This window comes from Diabrotica undecimpunctata, chromosome 10 (genome assembly GCF_040954645.1).
Source record: "Diabrotica undecimpunctata isolate CICGRU chromosome 10, icDiaUnde3, whole genome shotgun sequence".
In the NCBI taxonomy this organism is placed as follows: Eukaryota; Metazoa; Arthropoda; class Insecta; order Coleoptera; family Chrysomelidae; genus Diabrotica; species Diabrotica undecimpunctata.
This window is the reverse complement of record NC_092812.1, coordinates 32,481,481-32,503,212: the sequence shown is the minus strand read 5'-3', so window position 1 is coordinate 32,503,212 and position 21,732 is coordinate 32,481,481. Positions and strand designations below refer to the sequence as shown.

General features: G+C 31.4%; 1 protein-coding gene across 1 annotated transcript in view; it reads right to left on the bottom strand.

Annotated features, from left to right (window-relative positions):
* Positions 1-19,810, bottom strand: part of Invadolysin (leishmanolysin-like peptidase, invadolysin) — a 210,284-nt gene extending 190,474 nt beyond the window's left edge. The window contains exon 1 of the mRNA XM_072546245.1: positions 19,555-19,810. Within this exon, the coding sequence (XP_072402346.1) occupies positions 19,555-19,665 (111 nt within the window). The 5' untranslated portion in view covers positions 19,666-19,810. The remainder of the gene's footprint in view (positions 1-19,554) is intronic.
* Between the last annotated feature and the right edge of the window lie 1,922 nt (positions 19,811-21,732).

The following is a 21,732-nucleotide window of genomic DNA, read 5'->3' as shown; positions in this document are numbered from 1 at the left end:
TAGACCTTATGTATTTTGTATTTCTGTAATTCTTTCACGAAATTTGTTAGCCTAAAACTAATATTCGTACTTTCTAGGACTGTGCACAGTTTTGTTGCAGGTCCCTTTTCTTTGGGTAATAGTAAAAAGGTGATCGACAAAAGATTTTACTGCTCTAAAACATGCTTGTTATTCTGTAAATTATTCCACGAACCCAGAATAATTTTTTTATTAATTTCTTTTCAACAATTTGCATAGTCAAGATACGACCACCCACTAAGAAATAGAATAAACACATGTACTGATGCTCCTATTTTCTATAGAAAGAAGATGCAGTGTCTTTTTGGTTGTCACCACAAGAAAACCAAATGAAGCCGTCGGTAAAATTTAAATTCACCGGACAATTACATTAATGTGTTTTTTGTAGGCGTTTACTTATAATAAACTTCTTCATTATACATGGACAAAATATGACAAAACATGATCTTGCAGGATGTTTTAAACGTAACAATCACCAGTCATCCGTCCAATCACTTCCACAAATGCGGTACGTACCTCACAACTAATACCTTTCCAAAGAGTTATGCCATCAAATCCGAAACTAAAATATTGTTACGTAAAAATATGAGTCATAGTTTTAACCTGTAAACATGTTTTTATTCACATGTTTATGTTTTAGATTTTACGAGAGGCTTCTATTTACCTGAAGGGACCTTCCAGAAAACGGTCGAACCGATGTGAAAATACCCGTTTGCCTTTACCGTTATAATTTCGCCGCTAGTCGAGAAGGCTGCCGATGGTTCTAGCTAACGGCACTGGCATATATTAACAGGACATTTTATTTGGAAGGGACAGTTAAATCTGAAGACTCGCGCCCGCGATTTTAATTGTAACGTTCGTATAAAATAAATTATGTATTATTGAGTAGTTAAATAAATTAATATAAGTTATCGTGCTTTTTAATAAATTAAAATAAGAACCTTTTAATAAAGTCATTATAAATTAAATAAAGACAAAAGACCTAAATAAATATCATTTCAATATCCCTGGAAACGAGAGCACTAATATCCTGTACCACAAACGAATGGAAGAAGAGATATCTCGGAAACGCATAACAGAAATCGACAGCGTTGAAAACTCCTGAGCAAAACTAAAAACTAATATTACAAGTAGTGCCGCAGAGGTAATAGGACAAAGAAGAATCAACATAGATAGACCAAAAACAATAAACTGTGGTCCAAACATTAAGTTAAGATAGTAGTTAAAGAAAAATGAGATGTTTATATCGAAATTTACAAAGAAGTTAGAGACAGAGTGAAATGTAAGATAAAGAAACTAAAGCAAACATAAAACAAGTCTTTAAATCACATAGTGCAACAACAACTTACATACATAAAATCAAATTATAATTATGTACCAAATTGTATCCTTCGGCTAAAGGATATAAGTTTATCTTTAATTAAAGCGATTGAATTAATAAAAAAAAATTGAACTTGCAAAACTGTTGACGGTCAAATTGGCGAAGGCATTTTTCAAAAAATTAAATCAGTCATTGATAAAAATACTGGTTTCTAAGGTTGCAAATGTTTTATTGAATCGACAAGTTAATTTTTAATGAATCTCAATCACAGCCTTGGATAAAAATAGTATTTACTGAATAAATTTACAATTTGTAAATGTATGCGTTTAATAATAGAGAAACTTACAACTCTAATTAAAAATAATTGAAATGATAACAACTGAGAACAACCGATTACTGTGATTTTTAACACAACCAATAATTTAGAAAAATCTGTGTATGGAATTCATTAAAAGACATGAATATATCATTACGTGCACATTGTTCGAGCAATTATTATCTGTACGTTTTTTTAATCACCTATATTAAACTTAGTTTTATTCTCCAAAAATTGTTGAGGAGAATACGAAAGAAAAATGGGATTGTACAGAACTTTTCCTTTACCTTTTTCCGCTTCATTCCACGGATTAGGCATATCGATTGCCTGTACCAGCATAAAACTTTGCGTCATCATTTCGTGGAACGTTCTACATCTCTTCTTTCTTTCAGTTTATAATTTAAATAAATTTGAATAAAATAAAATGAATATTCAAAAGTCCAACTCCGCACTTTGCGCTTCCTGTTCGTAATTTTTTAAACATATGTTTTCCTCGGAGATGGATTTGAAGACGAGAAACAATAGAGTGGCCATCAAAATCTCCAGAATTTACACCAATTGATTTTTTCCTATGGTATTATTTAAAATCAGGGCCTGCGTAGCGCAAGCGGTAGGATGCTCGCCTCGCAAGCCGGTGGTCCGGGGTTCGAATCCCACCGCCGGCAAGAACATCTAGACATTTTAAAAATGTCTATAGGCCCCAGGTCGACTCAGCCTGAATAAAAATGAGTACCTTGGGTAAAACCAGGGGTAATAATAGACGGTTGAAGCGTAGCACTGGCCATGTTACCTTCCTTGTATACCGTAGGCCCTAGATATAGCAGACTACCCTGCTATACTCCCAAAGCCGCGACAGCGGTATAAAACGGGAGACTATTATATTATATTATTTAAAATCAAAGGTATACGTCGATCGAACACAAAATTTACATAGAACTAAAGTTTACATTTACATAGAATTGGAATTTCGTACTATAACTCCAAAAATGATCTGTAATGTTCAAGAAGAATGTCTTCATCGGTTCAGTAAGTTTCAAGAGGCAGGTGGGTGGCAATTTGAACATTTAATTTAGGCGAAAAGTAATGTTTATTTGTCAAATTAATATTTTTTTCTGTTTTCTGATGGCAGTAAAATGTATTTTGTATTAAATAAATTACATACATACTCTTGTTGTGTAGGTCTTCTTGTTTAATTAATTTATTAATATAGGATTTTTTGGCCACCTTGTATAAATAATTATGTTAATATTTATAACACTGAATCGCTATTCTTATTTAAAAAAATCATAGACTAAGTCATATCGCCCAGATTTAGTAGCATTATATATATATATATATATATATATATATATATATATATATATATATATATATATATATATATATATATATATATATATATATACAGTGATGAGTGCCTTAAGAACCGGCAAAATAACGCAAAAGATAGAAAATATAATACGTTGTGAAATAAAAAGAGATGAAAGTAGTAGAGGTGGGAAATAATCGGTAGAAACCTATAATTAACATTATAAATCGATAGTCTCACACCTTTAGACGTTAGCTTCGAGCTAAATAACCTCGGTCATAATTATTATGTGTAACGTATGTGTGACGTATTTCCATTTTTTAATTTCGCATAAAGTAAAAACTGATTGACCACAATAAAGCAAAAATGTGAATAAAATAATTTAATTAATAGTAATTATTTAATCTAAAGTTTTAAATTATTAACCAAGAATAATTTCTATTATGATGTGAGGAGTTTCATACACTCTTGTCATGGAATAATCACTATCCTTCGTGGATTAGTGGTAAGAATTCGACAAAGACGTCGCAGACGATTAGAGTTCAAAACCCACATGTGGTTTTCTTTTTTTTTTTTTTTAATAATTTGAAATTATGCAGAGATCGTTTTGCTTTGAATCGTTAAACATGTATGTCAGTCGTTACTAGTATTAGAAGTGTTTAAAGTTAAACACAAATATCTTATTGAAAAAAAAAGTATCGCCGTACTTTCGAAAATAAAGTAAAAATTCTTCAAAATTAAAAGAACGTTTAAAGAATGTTTAAATAAGTAAAAATTCTACAAAAATAAAAAAAATATTGTAAATAAACGTATTTACAATATGTTCAAATAAGCCTTCATTAGCAGCAGAACAATATCTCAAACTGTCACTGAAGAAATATAAAAGTTTAATGGATCAGAGTTCAAGTCACGATGTTCTCATGCAGGCGCTCAGGGTTCAAATCCCACATGAAGGTTTTACTTTTTTAAAAATTTGAAATTATGCAGACATTATATCGTTTTGCTTTAAATCACTAGACATTTATTTCAGTTTTTATTAGAAGTGTTTATAGTAAAACATGAAAATCTTATTGAAAAAACAATGTCGTACTTTCGAAAATAAAGTAATAATTCTTCAAACATAAAAGAACGTTCTAAATAAATGTACTTCCAAAAATGTTTAAATAGGTAGAAATTCTATAAAAATAACAAAAAATTATTCTAATGAAATGTATTTACAATAAATGTTCGAATAAGCCTCCATTAGCAGCAGAACAATAACCCAATCTATTATATAAATTTCGTCTAACATTAGTTAATGTTTCTGGACTAATACCTCTCATTGAATCAGAGATCTTTTCTCTTAATTCTTGGAGAGAATTAGGCCTATCGTCTTCAATTCCATATAGCTTGGAGTTGATATATCCCCACATAAAAAAATCACAAGGTGCAAGATCAGGTGATCTTGCAGGCCAAAAAATATCTCCGTTGCCACTAATCAATCGATTAGGAAAAGTCGCACTGAGATATTCACTGACGATGCGAGAATTATGTGCGGGACAACCATCGTGTTGAAACCATATGGAATCGAAAGGTATTGGTAAATTACGAAGGGCTGGGACAATTTAATTTTGCAGAAGTTCCAAGTATTTCCGCCCAGTCAACATACCGTCTATAAAAAAATGGACCAATGACATGATTCCCTATTATGCCCAAACATTTACTTTTCGAGGACGCTGGGTACGAGCGACATAAATCTGACGAGGATTTCCTCGGGACCAATACCGAGCATTCATTGAATTGTGACGGCCCTGCAATGAAAACGTACATTCATCGGTGAACAAAACGTTCTCTAAAAAATGTTCATCTTGATGTGAAATTTCCATTGCAGTTTGACAAAATTCTAAACGTCTATATTGATCCCCAGGGAATTGTTCGTTGGATTTATGAAGTTTATAGGGACGGTATCCATGTCTTTTCAAAATTTTACCTACTCTAAATCTTGAAATTCCATATTGTTCTCCGAGACGAGATGTTGATTGGGTAGGATTTTGCTCAATACTTGCACAAATCAAAGTGTCCCTTAGTTCCAAATCTGGATTTACCTCCCTTCGTCTACGAACTCCTCTTAGAGTGAACACGGATCCATAAGTAAAAAAATTACGTATAATAGACTGAATTGTTGATCGTGCTGGAGCCGGCCTATTTGGAAACATATTTACAAATTGTTGTCTAATCATGTTGTCTGATAATCCATTCACATGCCAGACAACAATTTGCACTTTTTCCTCGACCGTTAAAACCATTTTCACGAATTGTTTTTTCAATAAAAAGTTTCTGTTTACCGTGCAAAAACACTTCTCGGTATGTTATTATTTTTGATGGCTTGATGAATTGGTTAGCTGTAAAGCAGGCAGCTGTTCGCGCGCATCCATTACAATGTTGTTAATTGTTTTGAAAATCATTACCTGTACAGAGGAATTAATATTAACACTGAGAATTTAGTGATGGTCGGATTATTTTGCAATCACAACTGAAGACTGTAAAACTGAAATTGAATTATTTTGTATTTCTATTTTTTAACATTGGAATAAGAATAAATTGTAAATAATGAGTTTTTCGAAAACTTTTTACCTAATATGTATCATATTTTCTATTATTTTTTGATTGACTAAAACAAAAATTTTATCCTTGGTGTGAATTGAACCTCCAATCTTCTTGTCACTAGACCACGTCTGTAACTATTACGCCAATTCAACACACAATTGTTTTAGGATAGAACATACCTACCTTTAGTTTAATCAAATATTTCAGTTAAGTTAGTTTTATTATTAAATAAACTTAAAAATTAATAATTTAAAATCGCTAATAATTAATGTTTTTTACTATAATATATCTTAATTTATTCAATCATTTATTCCAACATCAGAAATTATTAAAATAAAATATTTTCGAGGTCATCCGTATAATTATGACTGAAGTGAAATAGACACGTCAAAAACTAGCTTTATCTCATACTATCCCACAACTTAATCTGTCTTCTATCCTTTCCGCTATTTTGCCGGGTGGTAAGACACTCATCACTGTATATATATATATATATATATATATATATATATATATATATATATATATATATATATATATATATAGGATGAGTCATCACTAGACTTCGGCAAATATGCATATTGCATATTTTGCATATTGTGCATATTTTATGCAAATATTTCATATTTTGGCATATTTGTATAAAAGTTTGCATAAAGTGCATAAAAGTTCAGATTTTTTATACTGTATTTGAAAATTTTTAAACATACCAATTTATTTCAATTCTTGTATAAAATTTTGTAGTCATTTTAATCAAGAAATGATCTAAGTACGTAATCTCTACAGGTACAAAACATTTACAATTTCAAAGAAGATCAATTTAAGTAGCCCTCAACATTCTTAGAAAGTCTCGGTCACTGAGGCATTCAGTTATTGGATAATCGCTAAGGGTTCGCTCATTTGCATTTTATGATCTAATCCCCAAATCTATCTACAATTTATTGTATCTTAACAGCAGGTAAACGGCTAATAGTTTTGTTCCTAATTTAGGGATTTTCCAAAATCTCCCAGTTTATTGAATTAGGTACCTAAACATTTCTAATTTGATGCTCAGATTTGTAAATCATTTTTGTTTTGATATTCAAAGCGTAAACACTCGTTGTGCGTAACAAAAAGGAAGATTGTGATTTTATAATGCCTAAAACAACCAGTGCTTCAACTTGGATTAAACCTTATAAAGAGCTGTCTATGGATATGGGAAAAATCTACTGTTCAGTCTGTGGCAAAATTGTAAGTATCTAATATTTTCTATTAAATATCTAATATTTCATACATACAGGGTGTTTCCAAATGACACTTACAACGTTTGACTGTAGATACTTCTCGAAAAATTGAACAAAACGATATAGTTAATGAGGGGTCAAACTTATTTACTTTTCGAGATACAGGGTGTTAAAATTAAAAAAAATTAAATTCTTTTAGTTAATAACAACAATAACTTTAAAACCAATAAACGTATTTACTTGAAATTTAGTACTCGTAGGTTGTTTTTAAATGAAAAATAGCTTCCTTTAGTGAGAAAAAATTGTCCATGGTACAATACAATGGTGTGTATTTAGAAAAATGTTTCACCTTTACTTTTTTTATGAAGTCAGCTATTCTAAAACACAATTATTTTTATTGTAATTGAATTAACAAAAAAAAAACTTTTGTTGAATTTTAAAATAAGTTATATGATGTACTAATGGTTAGTAACAAAAACTAATTTGTGGATTAATACTGCATTTAAAACACTTAGCGAGTGTTTTTTTCCAAACCAGTTATTTGATTAACCAAAAACACCTTGTATATTTTTATATTTTAAAGGTTGGGTTAAAATAAAGGTTTTTATTTTTATTTATAGATAGCATGTGAGAAGAAATTTCAGATAGACCAACATGTGAGAACTGCTTCACACATTGCAAAAAAAGGAAAAATAGGAGGAAAACATCAAACTTCAATGGCTAAATGTTTCCAATCTACTTCAAAAAAAATAGATGAGCAAGAAACTTTTAATGAAGACTTGTGTCGCGCATTAGTGTCTGCAAACATACCGCTTTCAAAATTAGCAAATGTAAATTTTAGTTCGTTTCTAAAAAAATATTGCAAACTTAATGTTCCAAGTGATCGGTCTCTAAGAAGAAATAATGTGAACGGGCTATACTCGTCGGTGTTAATTAATATTAAGGAAGAAATTGCAGATAATTATTTTTACATATCTGTAGACGAAACCACTGATTCCTCAGGAAAGTATATTGCTCATTTATTGATTGGTGTTCTTAAAGAAGATGCCTTACCAAAATCTCATCTTATTTCATGCCAGCAACTTAAGAAAACAAATGCCTTAACAATTTCGCGTTTTATACAAGAAACATTAGCAACTTTTTTTCTTCCGACAACTATTCCTTCTAATAAATTACTGCTTATTTTATCGGATGCTGCTCCTTATATGGTGAAAGCAGGACAAAATTTAAAAATATTTTTCCCAGATTTAATACATGTTACTTGTGTAGCGCATGGATTAAACAGAGTTGCAGAGGAAATACGAAAAAAGTTTCCTCTTGTAAATACCATGATATCCAGTGTCAAAAAAGTATTTCTTAAATCTCCTATAAGAATTCAACTTTATAAAGAAATGCTACCTAACATTCCTCTTCCACCACAACCTATTTTAACGCGATGGGGAACATGGTTAGAAGCAGCTAATTTTTATGCAGATCATTTTGTTAAAATAAAGAACATAATTGATACGTTAACAGATGAAAGTTCCCAATCTCTTTTGGATTCTAAACAAACTTTTCAGAGTAACTTGCTTCAACAAGAACTTTCATTTATAAAATCAAATTTTAGTTTTGTTCAAAAAACAATTACTCAGTTAGAATCACCAAAACTGTCATTGTTCGAAAGTACAGCATTATTAAAAGAATTTGCGTCATGTTGTCGGAACGTTAGAGGTAATATTGGAAAAGATATTTTAAAAAAATTTGAAGCTACTATGGAAAAAAATAAAGGTTACCATATTCTTTCTGAAGTAGTCAGTGTTCTAGCTGGAAATATTTCGGAAACAATTAATTTAGAACCAAATGTTTTGGTTAGTTTGAAAAATGCTCCCGTTACATCAGTTGATGTTGAACGAAGTTTTTCCATATATAAATATATGTACTCAGACAGAAGCCACAAGTTTTTGTTAGAAAATTTTGAACACCACTTGGTCATTTATTGTTACCATAATTCTAAATAAGTTTATTTATACTTAAAAATGATGTAGTTACTTAAAATAAATGTAAATCTTAATGAATAGTAGGAAATATTTAGTTATGTACACTTTTTTTTAAATAAAATTGTTACTATTTTACGATTTTTTTATTTATTTGTATGCATATTTTGTAAAATATTTGCATATTTTCGGGTAAACACGTGCATATTTATGCGCATATTTTCTACATTTTTATTTGCATATTTGCCGAAGTCTAGTCATCACTAACGGGACGGATGACAACAGCAAAAAAGTACTTAAAAGAATTAAAAAATTTTTACGTTAAATAATATTTTTCCTAATATCTGAATTGGCAGCAGACGAGGATTTTTAGAGTCGCCAGATAGATCTCCTGATTTGTCCCCACTAGATTTTTTCTTATTGGGATACCTTCAGTCTAGATTAACATTAACAGACCTAATAGTATTGATGAACTTAAGGAGAGAATTAGCACCGAAATTAAATTAATTAATGCTGATACCCTTAATAATGTTTTGCAATAGTTGCAACATCGTCTTGCATATTGTCAAGAGGCAAATGGTTTGGCTGTTTGTATTTTTATAAATTACGTTTTGATATAAGTAAAATATCTTTTATTTCTTAACAATACGGCTAAGTGACATAAGCGACATAATAAAAAATATCATCATCATCATATAACGGGGGTCCTACAGCGATTGCCGCTTCCCGCATTTCAGCCTCCATCTTTTCCTATCTCTCCAATCTCCCTCTTCTAAGCCTCTAGATTGCATTGTTTTTGTAATTTCTCTTCTCCAGGAATTTGGTGGTCTTCCCCTTTTCCTTCTTTCTGGCGGAATATACATTAAGGCTTTCTTTGGCCACCGCTCCTCCTCCATTCTCATCACGTGACCATACCATTGTAATTGCCTTCCTTGTATTCTATCTGAAAGAGTATCTCTAATTCCTGTACGGTTTCGTATTTCCTCATTCCTGATTCTTTCCATTCTCGATACTCGACATGACCTTCTAAGATAATCCATTTCCACAACGTCTACTTTATCTCGTTCATTCTTTGTCATCGTCCAACATTCGGCACCATATGTGGTAATTGGTTCTACAATTGCTCTGTATACGCGAAGTTTGGTATGCATCTTTATTTTATTAGACCACAGTAATGAATTCAGTATTCGGATGCATTTTTTCCCTTGGGTTATTCGGTTTTGTACATCTATCTTAACTCTGCCATCTGCTGATATGATGCTTCCTAGATATTTATACTGGTTGCAGCCTTTTATGACTGCGTTTTCAAGCCTCAGATCTGTGGTATTTCCTCCAATTTTTAAATATTCTGTTTTGCTTATGTTTACAGTAAGCCCCCATTTGGCATATTCCTCAAATAATTTTCGATTCATATAATTTATATCTTCCTCATCGGTTGCAACCACCACCTGATCATCTGCAAACAACAATGTATACAGAGTTTCTTGTCCCACTTCGATGCCCATAAATCTACATTTATTTCTCCAATTCCTCAATGCTTCTTGGACGTATATTTTAAAGAGTGTCGGTGACAAACAGCATCCTTGCTTTAGGCCTTTAGTGACTTTAAATTCATTTGAGGTTCTGGTTCCAATTTTTACACAACTAACTGCATTTTCGTACAATTTATATATCGCTCGGATATACGTCGAATCCAATCCGGACCTTTTGAGGACCTCAAACATTTTCTTTAACGGGACACTATCATATGCTTTCTCAAGGTCTATAAATACCAAATGGGTCTCTCTACTTCTTTCGACACGCTTTTCAATTATTTGTCGTAGGATAAATATATTATCAAGGCAGGATCTCCCGGTACGAAAGCCGCTTTGTTCTTCAATATCTTGTATCTGTCTTTCAACTCTCTTCTTTAATATTCTGCCGTACAACCGGCCCACAGAGCTCGTCACACTAATACCTCTATAATTGGAACAGTCTCTTTTATTCCCTCTCTTATATATGGAGCTTATATAAGATTTATTCCAATCTTTAGGAATTTCCTGGTCTCCACACATACATTTATTGAAAAGGTCTACTATTAATTCTAAAAGTGCAGTCGGCCCATATTTAACCAGCTCTATGGGAATGTCTCCAGGCCCTGCGGCTTTTCCGTTTTTAACCTCTTTTAAGGTTTCCGTCAATTCAGATAATGTTATTATAGGGATTTCCTGTCTTTCGTCTCTGTTGTCTATTAATTCCCTTATCTTTTCCCATCTGTACTCTACTCTATCCTCTTTCAGCAGTTTCGTATAATATTCTTCCCATTCATTTAACTTTATGAGAGAAATGTTGTCTTCATTTTTCTCATTTTTCCTAAACTGTTTTAATGTTTTCCAAGCTTGCGCCACTTTTGTTCCACCCATAAATCTGTCCAGTTCATCACACTTAGCCTCCCAGTTTATATTTTTACGCCTTATCCACGTCTTTTTTAACTTCTCTATTCCATTTAGCGTATATTTCTCTGTCTTGAGGATCTTTGGATTGAAGCCATATGTGATATGCTTGTTTTTTCTTGAGAACTTTCTCTTCTAGTTCCGTTGACAACCATTCAGGTTTTCCTTTTTTCCGATTTTCAACTTTTCCCAGTGCTTCATTTGCCGCTTCATGAATATATTTTTTAATTACCTCATACAGACTTTCAGGGTCTAAGTCCTTTGTTTCTATATTTTTTATTTTCTGAGCTATTCTAATTTTATATAAGAACTTTGTCGAATCTTGTTTAAAGCTTTCCAGGTTATATTTTATGTTTTCTATGGTTGTTCCTATGTCTGTTACTTCATCATTTTTGTGACTTGATTGTTCTCTCTTAAATGTCACCATTACTTTTGCAATAATCATATGGTGGTCACTTCCACATTCTGGCCCTCTAAACACCTTCACGTCCTTCGTTTTTAGTTTAGAATCTTTACGATGAATGAAATAGTCAATTATTGATTTTAAATTCCTGGTAGGCTGCGTCCATGTAAATTTATGTATATTCTTATGGGGGAAGAAACCATTTAATATTTTCAAAGAATGTTCCTCGCAAAAATCTATTAATCTTTGACCATTGTCGTTCAGAATATCTTCTCCATATCTCCCTATTATTTCACTGTTGGAGCTCTTTCCGGTTCTTGCATTAAGATCACCTAAGATCCAAATTTCTTTCTTCTTATTAATTGTGGCTAGAACAGTTGTTAACTTGTTAAAGTACTCTTCCTTGCTGTCAACCCTTGAGTCATCCGTCGGTGCATATGTTCCAATTACCACTATTTCATGGCCATTTTTCTTAATTTCCATGAGGATAATTCTTTCATCTATTTCTTGCCATGATTTAATACATTTTTTCAGTTTCTGATGTATTGCTATAGACACTCCCCTTTTAGCTCGTTCGCTCTTTTCTACGCCACTATAGAAATGCAGGTATGCGTTTATCTTTTCATTTCCTCTTCCTTTTTTCTTTACTTCAGTTAATACACAGATGTCTAGTTTCATTTTACTCAGTTCACGGAAGACCTCCTCCTGTTTTGTCCTTATTCCTTGTATGTTCCAAGCACCCAAATTCATAATCCATTTTCTTTGCGAATTTCGTTTATAGTTTAATCCGTCCGAATTCCAAGGCTTTTTGCTGAAATTTTTAACTTTGATCATTTTTTCCGAGTATCGAGGAGTTGGCCCGATGCCTCAACCCCCAACTTGGAGGACCAGGGTTTTAAATCAGAGTATCCTTCTCTTAAAAGAGATGTCATATAAAAAATATGACATTCGTATACAAAAAGAAGCGCTCTTTTCGATAAGTGTCAAAAGAAAGTATTATCATTTAAAAAAAATAATAACGTCATAACTCGAAAAGTGCTGACGTCATCAAAAATATTTCGTATATTTAATATACAGACAATAATTAAGCTAATTAGAAGTTTCTGATTTTATTACTGCAGATTTATAAATGTTTTCAATGGTGGAAATGTTATGATGATAATATAATAACCTATAGAGGGCTATAAATAATTAATATACCTGCAATAATCAGGTTAATTACAAATTTTAGTACTGTAGATTTTATTCCTGCAGAATTATAAATGTTTTCAATGGTGAAAATGTTATGATGATAATATAATAACCTATAGAGGGCTATAAATAATTAATATACAGGCAATAATTAGGTTAATTACAAATTTTATTACTGTAGATTTATATGTTTTCAATCATATAAATCTTATGATAATGATATAATAACCTGTAGATAGCGATACCTGTTTGTTAATTGACATTTATTCACTTCATTAAAAGATGATTTGGATCAATTACCCGCTTTAATTTACAATTATACGATTTTTTTTCTAATAGGGGTAGCTTTCACCCCAAAAAAATAAAAAGCAACCAAGCGCACAAGTCCAATAGTGAAGTGAAGAATAAGTGGAACCTAAATCCAAATTTTCATGCAATTCGGTGGTGACCCGGAAAATAACAGGCTCTCACCGTATTTCACGTTCATTTACTGGCCTAAAACTATAAAGACGACAACTACAAGGAATATGTCAATAATCTACTGAAAGAATACAGTGATTTGGGCTGAGACATGTCTTTTACAATCTATTTCCTTGATTCCTACTTGGAACTTTTTTCCACAAAATCTTGGAGATGTTAATGATGAATATGGAAAATGTTTCGAGATATTTTAAGTATGGAAAAACGATATTAAGGAAAATGGGGTCAAAGAATGCTGGCTGACTACTGCTGGACTCTAAATACTCAAAAAAATCCTCAAAACCACCTTTTAATGTAGTACAACCATATTCATCTAGCTGTAAATAGGTAAAACCGTGAATTATTTGTAATTGACATGTTTGTAAAATTATGTTAACTTTACGGTAAAGCTAGCATAGCCATAGCTATATTTCAGCAAGGAAAAGGGGTACAGGGCCCATCTTGGCGGTATATTGTATTGCTAATTAATGGCTGTTGATTGGTACATTGACCATTCCCCAAAATTATCCCATTATCAGCATAGCGCAAAACTCATTCCCGAAAAGATCGAGATATCGGACAAAAATTTCGTCTTATTCTATCGATTCATGCTAAAGTTCCCATGTGATGGTTGATATACACCAAAAACTATACAGCTCTTCCTTGACTCGCCACTGATATGTGTACAAAATTTCATTAAATTCTATAAGTTTATTCTTGATTTATTACGTTAGAAAGAAAATACTCGAAGTCAGGCTGGATCGGAAAAGTAAGCCTAATGCTATGCTCAACAGAATAAGTAAATCATTGCTTATTCATTAAATTTGCTTAAAAATCTTTAACATTTCCCCTTATATATTGAGAATTAAGAATAATTAAGAATTAATATTGAATATAGATTTCTAAAAGATTTCTCGTCAGTAAATAATTTAAAAATTATAAAAAGATATAGAAAATGAAAAAATTCAATAGATAAGTTCAAGCGCCAGCTACAAATATGCCAGGTACGGAAACTCGGCGTTAGTGCGAGCGAGACAACATAGTGGTGGTAATACCGATACTCGTAGAGCGCCCAATTTTAATTAAAAACAAGGATTTTGCTACAAAATAATGTTTAGAACACATCAGAATCTTGTACATAAATATTTAAACTTTCTTTAAGCACTTTCTAACTTTAAAAATCATTTTTTACTAAGTTTCAGAGCTTTAAAAATGGCCGATTTCGGGTTTTTCAAAATTTCAAACGCTTATTATAACTCGACAACGATTAACTTTGAGAAAAGTTACAACGTACGTTTTTTTTTTTCAGAATCACCCAAAAACTTTTGTCACGGGAGTCATTTACAAGTAAACAGAATCACAATTAATACAAACTTAGAAGCAATAGCAGAACAGTAACAATAATTAATTAATTAGTACTACACTTTTTTTAATAGCAATGAATGATGTTATAAACAATCTCAAGAGACCTGCACAGGCTAGATTATATGCTGATGATATGATAATGTTTATCAACGGAAAAATATTAACTCGATGGTCAAACTTTTACAAGAAGAACTAAATAAAATCGAAAGTTGGTCTAATAGGAGTGGATTCTATTTTTCAGCTGACAGGACACAATATATTATTTTTTCCCAAAAGCCTATTCAGACTAACATACCTGCCTTAAAATTCTGCACAAAGTTTTTAAAACGAAGTACAGAGATAAAATATTTAGGCATAACATTCGACGAAACTTTAAGTTGGAAACCACATATTCAAAAATTGGCGATATCATGTCAAAATGGTATAAATCTTCTTAAATGTTTAGCCAACAAACAATGGGATGCTGACGAAGATACATTATTACTGTTGTATAGAAGCCTAATCCGATCAAAATTGGATTACGGATGCATTGCTTATTCTTCAGCGTCGAAGTCAAATTTAAAAATCTTAGACATTATACACAACAATGCATTACGCTTAATATCTGGAGCTTATAGAACAACTCCTGTTGCAAGCCTCGAGTGCGGACTTGAAGAGCCATCATCACTACAACCTGACAACCATTTTTTTACTTAGTCATCGATATCAAATATCAATATAAGGACACATTTACCATTTGAATTAAGGATCAAAAACATTTTAAACTCTATTGAAATTTTTAACTTTCCCTCAACACATTCAGCAAACGTAAACACGCCACCTCCCTGGTTAATACCTTTGCCTACTTTAAATTTAGAACTATCATCAATCATATCATAAATCTGAAACTATTCCACAAATATTTATAAGCAATTATAATAGAATACTTTCTTCTTTCCTTGAATATATCCAAGTTTACACAGATGCATCTAAAACAACTTCTGATGTAGGATCATCATTTGTTATAAGAGACATAATAAAAAGTTTCAAATTGTCTACAGAATCCACTGTGATAACTGGAGAATTGTATAAAATATACAGAGCTCTAAATCACATACAAACAGTCAAACCAGATAAATTCCTTATTACTACTGACTCAATCAATTCCCTCCATATACTGTCAAAAATGTACACTTGCAACCCGATTGCTAAATTAAATAAAAACAAGATGCAGCAGCTGGAAAAAAAACATTAGTCTTCGTGTGGGTACCATCACATATAGGCATTAAAGGAAACGAACTAGTTGATAAAAATGCTCAAGAAATAGCAAATTCCCCAAATATCAGACCGATAATAAAACCATTAGCAGAAGATCTCAATCCGTACCTTAAACAAAAGCTGATATGTAATTGGACTAAATGTTGGGAAGAAAAATTATCAAAGTTAAAAGAAATTAAACCAAATTTTGGACGATGGACTAACAACGTCCCTAGCCGTTTCCTTCAGGTTGTATTAACCAGACTCCGATTAGGACACAGCAAACTCACACATGAATATCTCATAAAGAAAGAAACTCAACCAAAATGTACGAGTTGTGACGTGCCGTTAACAGTGAAACACGTATTAATGGAGTGTTCCAAATATAGTGCTGAAAGACTAACTAATAAAATTCCATCAGTTATAAGAGATATTTTTAGTGAGTGTACCAGTGAAAATATTGTGAAATTTTTAAGAGACTGTAACATATTGAACCACATATAAGTATGTTATTTATTTGTTATTTGTAATCATTATTGTTTACATTAAATTCATCCACTAATAACCAATATGGTTGATGCGGCTGCCTTTAAATAAAAAAAAAGAAAACCATAAGCGATAGAAAGAATCTATTATCATTTTTGGATTCAGTGTAAAAAGTACTATAAGAATCAGTCAATAAAACTTTTGAGACTTTTTTTTGTTCCTTGGTGTTATTTTAGGAACACCGCATAACACTTTTCATTACGTCAGTAATAAAGTAATTGTTGAAATCAACTGTTTGCTTATGCATCGTCGTTTTGTTCTTTTATCTTACAGTGAATCGATAAAACATTAATTTGATTTCTTTCAAGCTGATGTGATAATTATCATCCATTCGTTAGTTCATACCCATTGTACCTCCTTAAATTAAGAATATTTAATAAATAACTTGTGACGTTTCCGCTTGTAGTGAAAGTAAAGGTTTCATCCTAGTATTTCTAATTAAATTTATCGCTATTGTTTAATATAATTAGTGTTTATCTTTTAAATTATAAAATCTCTGCATAATTTACATTATTTTACACCAACGAGAATAGAGAATCTTTTACTGTGCCCTAAATTTCTTTATTTTAGTTGTCTTGTTTAAAATTTGCCATGTGTATTGTGTTCATATTAAAACTATTCTCGATTTGCACTAGAATTCTTTTGTAGAGAAAAAAGATTACTAATAAAAAGAGCTGATTCTCAGGTAATATTACATAAACCAAAAGTCATTATACCAAAGTTCAGAGAACTTCCAAAAATAAACACTGTTTTCCTTAAATCCACATTGAGTAAATATAATGATCACGTAATAATGTATACAGAGATGGTTCCAAAACAGAGGACATCGCCACAGGCTATGCAGTTTACATTCCGCATAATATCGTATCTTTAAAAATTCCTTCCACCACATTGTTCAACATCAGTTGAAAACAACAGCAGTTGAAAAAGCATTAAATTAGCTAGATTTAAATAAATTAAACAAAGCAGTGATATTAACAGATTCATTGTGGGTCATCAAAGGATTAAATTCAAATATGACTCAACATGAAAGAAATAGTCCTTTGTACTATTAAAAATAAAATATAAAAGCAGTAAAGATATCAATTTGCTTCTCCTCTTCAGTAATTTGGTTCTAGATTCTTTCTTTTATAATCAGACGCAAAAATTGACGACATAATTGCAAGGCAAAACAGACGTTGATAAAGATGTTATTAGAGACATGGGGAATCTAAAAATTACATATCTCCACAACTAAGCAAAATTCCTTAGCGAATTGGTTTCTAGTACTCGTACAGAGTATATCGGAATAAAAGGAAAAAGACAGTTAAGATTTGATTTCACGTATAGTGCGTCTGTGTCTCCGCTTATACGTATTTCGCCCTAAAAGGGCTCTTCAGAACGGCTATTCACAGTCGCTCTGAACGTGAAAATAAATCTTTTTTGTCTTAGGAAGCAACTCTAACATGGCTTCGTATGGACGCAAATAGCGACATCTGATATTAAAATATGTAAACTAATTTCCGAAACCAAATTTAGATTTTTGCTTTAATCTGTGGCCTCTAAGAATTGCAAGGCAAAACAGACGTTGATAAAGATGTTATTAGAGACAGGGGGATCTAAAAATTGCATTCCACAACATATCTCCTCAACTAAGCAAAAATCCTTAGCGAATTGGTTTCTAGTACTCGTACAGAGTATATCTATAGTATATAGACGTATAGTGCTTTCACGCACTGCTTCAAATAGTTCACTAAAGTTCAAATTCTGCGTTTTTAGTCATATTTCAAATGCCTCATATCTGTTGCCACAAATCAAAATCTAATTTATATGTTATAGGTTTTGAAGACTGGTCTCCAACAATAGAAATTTCACTACGACTGGTTAATAAAAGTAATAAATTTTATTGATCTCACGAGAATCGTAAAAAATGACAAAAATCGCCTTTAAAACGCATTTTGATTTTTGTCGATTGGACACTCTGATCAAAAGATATCGACTTTTTACCGTCGAGTTGATACAATTTTTTCCGCGCGGAACAGATATTCAAAATCGCCATTCGCTGCAAGCGAAGTTTCTGAGAGAACGGTTCACTCTACGCAAAAAGTGCTAATACACATTTTTGTTCAAAATTATCTCAGCTACATTTTTTATTTGAAAGATTTTTTCCTACGAGTACAGATTTTTGGTAAATCGATTTTTTTGCGTCTTTATGATTTTAAACTTTATGATTTTCGTAAGATTTTTAGGGGTCAAATCTCTAACGACTGGACTACAACTGCACAACTACATCCACAAAATCCAAATTTTCATATCGGTGGTGACACGGAAAACTACAGGGTATGGCCGTATTTAACGTTCATTTACTGGCCTAACTGCTGTGGATTTCAAAATAAATACTACATATTTTATATTATCAAATTCTCTGTTAAAGTTTTCAATGAAATTTAATAATAAATTAGCATTATCTCATTTTGTGTTTTTTTTTCTGAAAAAGTTATCTATTGATATCAAATCTCTAAATAGACAACTTTTTAAGTTATGATCAAAATGTAAAATCCGTATATAAATGTAACCATGCAAAAGTATTTCTCAGGTGAAGAAAAAGAAATTGTCACAAAGTTGTTACTCATTGGATTTTTCAAACGTTGTCATTTGTATATGTATATGAAAAAATACAACTCAAAATTAACCCTAGTGTTTAAGATGTGAAATTCTTTTCGAACCTCGACTATCACGTATCACCATGGTACTCTTAGTTGTTTATCGGTTATAGAATTGGAACTTACAGCCTTTGATTTAAAAGCATGTGGATCATTAAAAGTTAATATATGAGCAACTTTTAGAAATTAGTTCTGAAAACCTTTGATACTTTTTAACTATTTTTAGTAATAGAAATTTGCAAGGCGATTTACTTAACTATGTATAAACTTAAAATGAGCATATAAACCGGTGTCACTCAAATTAAAACTGCGAATTTGTAATAGTTTGTAAAATGTTTATAAGAGCATAATTTAAGCAATAAACTTTGTAGTAAATAGGACAGACATTTACGTTATTAAAAAATAACGGAACAAAACGTTTAGAGTGCCTAATTGTTAGTTATCAAACTATTTGTCTCAATAATTGAGAGCTAAAAATAAATCCATTAATTTGACACTAGAAACAAAGTTTTAAACTTTTGAATTATTACTAACCTCATGCTTTCTTGGGTGCTGATGACGGCAGATTCGGTAAGGTAACGAAAAAGCGGAGTAAATGTATAAAAAGATAACAAAACTATGAAGCCTCCATCGGAGGTTTTTCATTATTCTTGCAGAAAACAAAACAAAACAACAAAATTTACATTCACGTTTTGTGAGGTTATGTTAAACTTCAAACGGAAGATATCGTTCACGGTCACCATAAATATACTCTCCCTCCGAACGCGACTGAGAGACTGACACTGAATAAAAGCGTTTGCGATCACGAGAGCGTGGAATACCTAGTCGTGGAATAAGCGATTCGCTCGATGAGGAGTCGACGATATAGTCCAGTCAAAGAAAGTTTTGACTATTTATTTCTCAAGAACAGATTGTAGGAATTTTTATAACTACATTATAGTTTTTATATAATTATGTCAGATTAGAAATATTTAAGTATGCGCAATTAAATATATATTATTTAATGAATACCACCACAATATAGAAAAAAAAAATTAATCACGTTCATTAAGCTTACAAAGAGGTTAAAATTATGTATACAGGGTGTCCCCGAAAATTGTGCGTTCCTTCAAGGTATGGATATAATACACAATTTGGAACAAAAAGTCCTCTAACACTTTTTTCTAAACTTAACCGTTTACTTTGTTTTCCATATACGTAAATTTTTATTTTCAGAAAATTAAATAATCTGGCAACTTCATACGCAGTGAAAGTGCTTCTGAATAAAAACTCGTTTGTGACTTAAAATATTTGACATACCAACCCTTTTATTTACTATTCAAGGTTGTTGACATCTGAGGAAATGTAGCTAATATGCAAAATAATTATTTCTTGAAATCATGAATGTGTTGCTTGTGTGAGTCCATTTCAAAAGTTAAAAGAAATAATAAATTAGACTTACTCACAATCAATTTAATTTAACTAATCAGACGACCGGTTTCGCTTTCTACAATATGCAAAGCATCTTCAGGTCACGATACAAAGTTAAATAAATGCTGAAAATAATAAACCCATATTAGGGTGTTGTCTAATAAAGATAAAACAAAGATAGATGATATAAGTTATATAAATTACAGTAATTATGCCAATATTACATGTCTGTGGTTTTTCAAAAATGAATAAAATGTTTAAGCAGACAAGGTAAGACCCACAAATTGGTAAAATAGTCTATTAAACTGTAATGAATTAATAAATAAACAAATAAATAAAACATTACTTACATGCCGGTACTCTATTAATTGATGGTTGAAAGAACATGGTTCAAACTATCTTGTATTGTTGATTGGAGAACTCAAGTCAACTATTGTAATTGTTTAACAGTAAACAGGGCAGTTCTTGAGGAGACAGATTTTATCCAATGAAGTAGAGATATGTGAAATGTAATTGTTTGTTTGATGAAAGTAATGTTCTATACCATTAAGTTCTTTAAAAGTTATTTATATTTATTCTGGAGATATATTTATGAAATGTGTGTTATTTATTGAGATTTTTATTTTTGTTTTGAAAGGTGACAGTTGTGAGACAATGAATAAGAATAGATGTACAGATTGTGTGGGTGTGCAATTATATCAGCTTGTAATTATCAAATTTCTTTGATAAAGTTATATGTTGTAATATGTGGCAAATGGTTGTAAAGTCCACTATATAAAGTTAAAAATTAAAATTGAGACACTTTAAGACACACAGAAAACATACAGAAAACACTTAAAAAAAGGGGGGGACGAAACAGACATTAAATTTAAAAAAAGGGGGAGGATTTGGAAGAACTACATCTCTTACTTGGAGACAATGAGTTTTTTTTTATGTTATATATCAGATTTTAGAGGTAAACTTGACAAATGTAGGTTAAAGTTTGTGGGTTGTCAAGTGTTTTCTGTATGTTTTCTGTGTGTCTTAAAGTGTCTCAATTTTAATTTTTAACTTTATATAGTGGACTTTACAACCATTTGCCACATATTACAACATAACTTTATCAAAGAAATTTGATAATTACAAGCTGATATAATTGCACACCCACACAATCTGTACATTTATTCTTATTCATTGTCTCACAACTGTCACCTTCCAACTGAGAGATTTGTAAAACTGCGTTTCCAACAACTTTGAAGGATACCCACAGGGTTCCTTGGTGTTTTTAAATAGTAACATAGTAAGTTTGTTTTTTGTTATTTT